The 8,185-nt window shown below is 35.7% G+C and overlaps 1 protein-coding gene across 8 annotated transcripts; it reads left to right on the forward strand.

Moving 5' to 3' along the window:
* The first annotated feature begins 4,422 nt into the window (after nucleotides 1-4,422).
* On the forward strand, nucleotides 4,423-6,928 carry LOC121792108 (protein NRT1/ PTR FAMILY 5.5-like). 8 transcript variants are annotated; one of them, XM_042189921.1, is made up of 6 exons: nucleotides 4,423-4,572; nucleotides 4,852-4,910; nucleotides 5,019-5,104; nucleotides 5,242-5,297; nucleotides 5,379-5,593; nucleotides 5,666-6,928. In XM_042189921.1, the coding sequence occupies exons 4-6, from the start codon at nucleotides 5,273-5,275 to the stop codon at nucleotides 6,794-6,796; spliced, it is 1,371 nt and encodes a 456-aa protein (XP_042045855.1). In that variant the 5' UTR covers nucleotides 4,423-4,572; nucleotides 4,852-4,910; nucleotides 5,019-5,104; nucleotides 5,242-5,272; the 3' UTR covers nucleotides 6,797-6,928. The 8 variants fall into 8 exon arrangements, with proteins under 8 accessions (XP_042045855.1, XP_042045850.1, XP_042045856.1 ...); XM_042189919.1 differs by lacking the exon at nucleotides 4,423-4,572 and adding an exon at nucleotides 4,594-4,743; XM_042189916.1 differs by lacking the exon at nucleotides 5,019-5,104.
* The last annotated feature ends 1,257 nt before the right edge of the window (nucleotides 6,929-8,185 follow it).

The following is an 8,185-nucleotide window of genomic DNA, read 5'->3' on the forward strand; positions in this document are numbered from 1 at the left end:
CTGCGCAGCCTTCATTGTGCCTCTTGGTGGAACGCCGTTAACACATCTTCGGACGATGAACTGCACAACCTGTTGCTGGGTCTGAGAGGAGAAATTTGTAGAAACTTTCATTCTACTTTGTGGATGTTTAGGACTAGCTGTGTTGTGGATTTGTAAACTAAAAACTGATATGGGGTTGCTTGACTATGTATTTATAGCTGATGAAAACTTGGAGGGGAAAGTGGCGCCCATTTTGCCGTAAATAAAGTCAAATCTGCCGCCAAGCATTTCAATGTTTAATTTGAGTTTTGGAGTATAGGAGCTGTAAAAACCATGCAGCTCATTTAAAAATATTGTTATCCATCATTCCATTTTTTATTTTGAGTTTTGGAGTACAAGTTGCATAAAAACAATACAGCTGAATTTAAAATATTGCAAGTAATTCATCATTTCATATGATTATTTTGAGTTTTAGAGTATAATTTAGAGCATTCAAAATTTTAAATTAAATTATTAAAATTAAAATTACTCACTATAATTTTAAATGAACCAATATGTGGAGTAAAATAAAAGTATAAAAAGAATCCATCACATCACTTAATCTACTTTATTACCAATCCCTCTTACCACACTAAACAACACTACCTAAAATCACGTGCCCAAAAGAAGTGCCTCACTTGAGGCGGGACGGAGGGAGTAACAACTAAATAATACTGAAACATAAATAAACTAAATAAATATACGAAGAGAATATCAGCTCCATTCCAGAATAAAATAGAATATCAGGTCCCTATCTGATATTCTAAAAGATGCTTCGAGCGTACATGCCTTTAAACAGTCAGCTTGTGCATGTATACGAGAAACGCCACGTCCACTTGTTTACCTAATTATGAGAACAAATAATATAATATAATGGTTTATTTATTGAAATATAATAAACAAGTCTAAGGCTTCTTACTAAGAAGGTCAAAGTAGGGAAATTCGATGAATCCTCATGAGTTTTTCAGTAGGGGACTTGGCCAGATCTAGTAAGAAGAAAAACGTATTCACAACCTAGATAGGTTTTGGCTACCTATTGGTATGGTTGCGGTGTTTGTGTTAATTCTCTCTTACCTAAGAAGAGATTAGTAACACCAGTGTGGTAAAGCATTGAAATGATCTAATACGAAATGTATTCTTTATTGTTATCTACTGAAAGAATATATTTCAGAAATTTTAGTATTTTCTAGTCTATGAAATTAATATCAATATTGTTTATTTAATCAGACGACACTTTGACTTATCAATATGAGAGAGTTTGTACGTAACTCAAACATGATATCTTGGGTGGTAGTAATTGAATAACATGAAGGTATTGGAATATTATTTCATAGAATTCGCGTGCCCAGTGTCGTAGGATTAAATCCCCAAGAGGTGTTTGAAAAAGGAATTTATTATTCAAAAATCTGCGCAGTTGAAATTTTATTCCACAAATAATAAATAAAGTTTCAAACTAGAGAAACTCTTTGGAGAATTAATTTAATTCAAGTCACGTAGCAGACAAAAGAATTAAATTGATGGATATGGATTAAGATAATCTTAAACGCGGGAAATATTATAAAATAAAATGGACACAAGTTATTTGTAATTTGGTGATTTAGAAGGCAGTGCAATATTATTCTTTAGTGAAACAAAATAATATTTCATTGATAATATATTAAATCATGGGTCAATTGATTTAATTAGATATTTATATAATGGGTGAGCCCAACATCTAAATTGCTCCATGGATCCCCACTCTAGCCCAAACCTAGTCATAGGGATGAGATATGGAAACCCTAGCACACAAGACATAACACAATTCTCCTACTCTAAACCCTAGCCGCTACTCATGTGGCTTCTCTCTCCCTCACCTCGATTTTCTAGCCTCACCAAAGGGAGAGCTAGGGTTTTGATTCTTGTCTTATCATGTTCATTCTAATCCATAGAATTGAATCGAGGTAGATTATTTTGTGTAGTGTTCTTCCTAGATCTCATCAAACTATTATTGATTCTTCGAGATCCGCCCACACGGATGAATAATCAAGGATATGGGAATAGAGTGGAAGATTCGTGGTCGATAAATCAAGGATCTCCGGGTGGTGCAGCGAGCAACATCAATCCTATGATGGATCAAGAGGTAACAATCGAATCTACGTCAAATTGCATGTCTACGTGTTTATTTGATGTATTAATCTATAGATCTAAGTTAATTGCATGGAATTGGAATCAAATGCATAATCACCTAAATAGATCCGTAAGGACCTGTTTGTTTTCCGTGTCTTCCGCTGCGGCAGTCCCAACACTATCAACTCCCCACCGTTGAAAACCACCTTGCCCTCAAGGTGGACGTCAGAAAAATAATCTTCCATCCCACTAACTTTGTTTGAATCTTCGTTTCCAAACAAAATCGTATTGCTTGGGACCCCAACGAGTGATGGAGAAACCATCTTTGGACATGAGATCTCTTCCACGACTTTAGTGACATGACCAATAATGACAATAGTGATTTTTTGGCTATGGGATTTTGGAGGAAAATTGGTTTCTACCAAAGCCATTGACTCTTCTAGCTTTTGAGGCGATTCATCATCACTTTTTACCGTCTATTCGATGATGGGATCAGACTTGACATTTGTTGTTGACTCATTGTCGTTTTTTGCAATAATTATTTGATGAAGTTAATTTGATATTTATTGACAATAATTTCTAAAAATTACTTTATAGCTATTGATATATCCGACGTATGATAAAAAAGTTATATGTGCAACCAATTTATGATTAAAATGGGAACAATTGAAAATATCCACGCATACAATACTTTCTTTATTGTATGAGATGAAATTTAGAATAATGTCATGAATGAATAACTTAATTCTTAATTAATAATTTGAAGTAGTAAAATTGTATTTCTATAATTCTCTTATTTTCCTAATTCATTTCAACCTTTTAATTTTCTTAGATTTTTAATTCTCTTAGTTTTTTAATTTTTTTATTTATTTAGTTCTATTTTATTTTATAAAATCAAACCAAAACCTCTGTTTTTTCAGATAGTATATGACGTTTATTATGATAGACAAATTGCATTTTAATCCATATGATTCGATATCATGTGCTTATCTTTAATTATACTTTGCACACAAAATATACTTGTAGTTAGTTTTAATATTTATAAATTGTGCTATATATTGACAATTGATTTTAGTGCTATAAAAGAGTCGTGCATCAGTTAGAATCGAAAATTTTAATTAAAAAATCTATAACTACAAATTTTTTTTTACAACTACTATAACTACTTTGAAATTTTATAGAGAAATGATATGCTACATATCTTCTATGAACATCATCCGCGAGCACCACACTCGTTTAAGGCACAATTAATGTTGTTTATTTTATTTTATACATTTAATTTGATTTTAATACATTAAAAAATGTAGTTAATATTTTTAAGTTTATATAACTTTCATAAATATCAAACCTTTTCATTTTCTCTATAACTTAAAATAAATGAATATGAGCTTTGAGTTTCATAAAATTTATAAAATTAAGAGTATAATAATATTTTTTAATATATTAGAATCAAACTATATTTGTAAAATAAAACATAAACAATACTAATTGTGGTGAAGCAAACCATATCCCACATCGGAGAATGAACAAGAGTTGCAAGCATATAAATGGGCTACCCCAACTCCATTAGTATGAGGCCTTTTGGGGAGTACCCCAAGAGCAAAACCGTGAGGGCTTTTGCCCAAAGCGGACAATATCATACTAATGTGGAGTTCGGGTGTGCACCACCGATACCCAACAGTGGTATCAGAGCCCTGGTTCAGGGGCTGGGCCTGTGTGGCTCGGGGTTCGGTGGGTTGCGCTTGCAAGTTCTCCGATGTCTCTGCGTGAGCTCGATCAAGACTTGTGGTGACCTGTAACATGGGGGCACAGACATGTGGTCTTGGTCTGGTGGTCTTGGTTTGAGGGGAGGATTGTGGTGAAGCAAACCATATCCCACATCGGAGAATGAACAAGAGTTGCAAGCATATAAATGGGCTACCCCAACTCCATTAGTATGGGGCCTTTTGGGGAGTACCCCAAGAGCAAAATCGTGAGGGCTTTGCTCAAAGCGGACAATATCATACTAATATTGAGTTCGGGTGTGCACCACCGATACCCAACACTAATAATGTTAAAAAAAGTATAGTACTCGCATGAACTAAAATAACGTCAGAGTTATCCGATGCTATTTTTTTTGTTAGAGGTGCATGGTGTCACAAACTCAAGCATTAGAGATTAATAGACAGTTCACTCTAAAAAAAAGGTAATCAGTTCTATTGGGCGGGGCACCAATATCCGTATGCAGCACCAATATACTCACTCTGAGATGAAAATATAAACATTGGGCGGGGCCACAGCAATATGAAAGGCCAAAGCTTTGACCATTCAAAATATGTCACTATACATAAAAATCAAGATTGTTCATTGTCTACTCCTATTTCAACCGGATTTCCCCTTCGGTTTTACCCAAGTCAAACTGCAGCCGGTTGACTCTGTGATGTCGCGGTAGCTTCGGTGTGAACGACGGTATGCATATCTCAAATCTCAAATATATATAAAAAGTGAGTTAAATGCTGCTTCCAATATTAGAAATCAAGAAAGTGAAGAGAATAGTGTTTGTTCCTCTCTGTCTCTCTCTACCCCTTCTGTGTGTTTGGCAGAAAGTGAGAGAGAGAATGAAGCATTGACTTAGAAAGGGTTCGATTACTCTTTTCTTTCAATAGATTGTTCTGCTTTATGGCTATGAACAATGTTCTGATCCTCTGTTTCTTGATTCTGACACCAATTGCTGATTCGCCTTTGCAGAATATTGGGATTTCACACAGAGTGGCTGTCTCATAAACATTAGTAGAAACTTCAGTCTGGTAAAGAACTCAACTTTTTCGAGATCTTGTTTGTTATGCATTATTTGTGGTACAATAAATATTCAACCTTATCTGGAAACTCAGCTGATGGAAACATTTTGCATACAGATACTTCATTGAAATAAGGCAACTTGGGTCTTTCTATAATGAATTGTCAATGCTACTAGATTAATTTATAATCCAATAATGTTTTGGTAAGAATAATTTTCCAATTAAATAAGAATAATTATACATTCACGTTGGATCTACTCACAATTGTAGTATTTGCAGTCATCAAATATGGAATTTCTGTTTCTTGATTGCTAATCCTAATCAGTAACCATTCCCTTAGAAGTGCAGAGGCTTTTGAGTCAATCCCAACTATGAAGAGCGCCGTCAGAATTTCTGGTACAATTATTAGTAAAACATGTTTTCCTCTTCTCATAGGATCCAATTCAGACAATAACAAACAGAATCTGTTGTTTGCAGCATTGCTGTGGGCTGACATATTAGTGCTCTACGCCCTGTTTGAGATGCAAGACTATCTCACTGAAGTTTGGGGGCTAAGTTTCACCCACGCTGCTGGAATCCTCAACGTCTGGAATGGGATCTCTCTCGTTCTCCAACCTCTCTTCCTCTTTGCCGTCAGCACTTTTCTCGGAAATTTCTACATGCTCGTGATCTCCAGCTCGTCTTACACTCTGGTGAGAAACTCAGGCCTTCATTCTTGATCACGAAAATCTTGACCTCAACTTACACCTTCTGTACTTGTATAGGGAATCTGGCTTCTGTTCATGTCAGCTCCTCCGGTTCTTGCCAATGCAACGGGCACGTGCAAGCAATACGAGCAGGAATGCATAAGCAAAACACACAAGGCTCTCCTCTACACGGGGATGGCGTTGATAGCTGTTGGAGTAGCTGGCAACAACGTGTCCGTGCTATCATATCTCAGAGAGCAACCGGATAACAAATCTAGGGGTGCGGTGATAGGTTGTTTGAAGATACCAGGTATGGCTATGGTTGCTATTGTAGGCTTAGCAGGAGCCATCGCGCTCCCTTACATAAAGCCATGGACATACCGGTTTGGAATACCAGCGGTCTGCACTACAATCGCTGGCATAGCATTTCTGACCGGTTTATGCTTTTGCACATTCGATTTCCCTGACCCGAATAGGAAGCGGATAGAGAACTTGGGAAGAATGTTTTCCCTCCGTATGTTACCAATGTGGCTGACATTCTTGGTGTGCGGGATCATCTCCTCAACGGGAAACACATACTTTGTGGAGCAAGCAAAGAACCTAGACCGGCACCTTGGATCATGGGAGGTTCCTACTCAGGTGCTGCTGCTGGCTCAGACTTATTTAGGAATGTTGCTCGCGTATTTGGTATATGTGTTTCTCAATGGACACGGGGTTGTAAAGGCTAAGATATTGGGTGTCCTGTGCTGCATAGCGGCTGCAGGGGTGGAGAGGAAGAGACTTGGGGTGGTTAGAAGCAAGGGGTTGTTGGATAAACAGGAGGATGATGTCCCAATGAGCGTGTATTGGTTGTTGTTCCAGTTCGTGCTGCTGGGAGGCATGGACAAGTTGTTAGAGAAGAGCGTGGCGGAGTTTGATGAAGAAGGCATAGCAGCAAGAGAAGGCAATGAGCCTGATCCTAATGAGTTGAAGAGATTGTGTATGGAGATATTTAGCAAGGGGGTGTGTGGGCTGGGGTTCATGTGTGGTGTGCTATTGGTTTATGTTGCGGGGAAAATAAGTGCAAAGGGAGATGAACCGAACTGGTTCCAGTTCAGCTTGAACCGGAGTCATTTGGACCGCTACTATTGGGTACTCGCAGTTCTGAGCAGTCTCAGTCTTTTCCTATACGTCGTCGTTCGCCAGTGTTGCTGCTGTTTGGGGCGGTGACATTTTTCGTTTAATTTGCGTATTTCTATGTCTCAATTATTGAAGTTCCTTCCTAGCAAGGGGCCAACTTGTCTTATGCTTTTTTCTTAATTTATCGTACCATTATAAATATGAGTGATTTGATTTTTTTAAGTCTTGTTTTGTCGTTGTGTGTGGTAGGTATGCTCTTATAGTTGGAATATTAAATTAAATGTAACAACAAGTAGGTATGGAGTATTTTTATATTCAATCGACTAACTATTGAGCAATTAATAATTATGATGGATCTCATCTTCAACTAACGTTTGATTAGCTGTGATACACAACGGGATGAATTGTGGGACAGGCAATATTGTAGTATGTCAACAATCATGCACGTCGTTGACTCACCTGAAAAACTATTATAAGGTCTTTACTCTTTATCAATGTTTTAAAAACCGGACCAATCGGCGAACCGGCGATGCTATTGGTTCACGGTCCGGTCCAACCGGTTTAATCATTGGTCGAACCGTTTTACTATTGCAAATACATATAATTAAGTATACAATATACAAAATATATTAAATTTACATATAATTAATAATATATCAAAAATATTAACCATATATTTTAGTTGCAATATAAATATTAAAATTTAGTAGTAAATGACTAAATTTCATAAATATTTTTGTTGGTAAATAAAATTAAATATACGATTCATTAGTTATTGTAGATAAAAAAAAACTAATATTTTATATATAAATAGATAAATTTCATTGCAACTAAAAAAAGTGTATTGAACGAAATAATATTATATTAAGCAATAATTAAACATGAATAATTAGTTATTTTATGTAAAAATATTAATATCAATGGTCAGTGTATATAAATTTAATATATAAGTACAAGAAAAATATTAATATTAAGTAATAATAAATTATATTTATATATAAAACATACTAAATTTATGTGTAATTACAAACTCATATATGGTAAAAATCTAGTGATTATTAAAGCATAATTAAAATATATTATAATAAATAATTTCTTAAAAGAATATAAAATTAAAATCAATTATTATTTTATGTGGATAAAAATATCATTTTTAGTGTATAAGAATAATTAATGATCATATTATTTCAAAATGGTTATATGATGGAGTGGTAAAAGTGTTGGTATATAAAGAAGTGGTCATGAGTTCAACTCTAGCCAACAACAAATTTTAAAAAAATAATTTGTAAAGTAAAAAAATCGATTTCCGGTTCACAGTTGAGCTGGTTTGACCAGCTGGTTTCACCGGTCAGCAGCGGTTTAACATGTTGGCGATTTCTAAGGGTGAACGGACCGAATTGCCTACCGGTTCGCGGTTGAACCGGCCGGTCCGCGGTTGAACCGGCCGGTCCGGTCCGGTTTTTAAAACATTGCTCTTTA

The sequence above is a fragment of the Salvia splendens genome, chromosome 2, assembly GCF_004379255.2.
Source record: "Salvia splendens isolate huo1 chromosome 2, SspV2, whole genome shotgun sequence".
In the NCBI taxonomy this organism is placed as follows: Eukaryota; Viridiplantae; Streptophyta; class Magnoliopsida; order Lamiales; family Lamiaceae; genus Salvia; species Salvia splendens.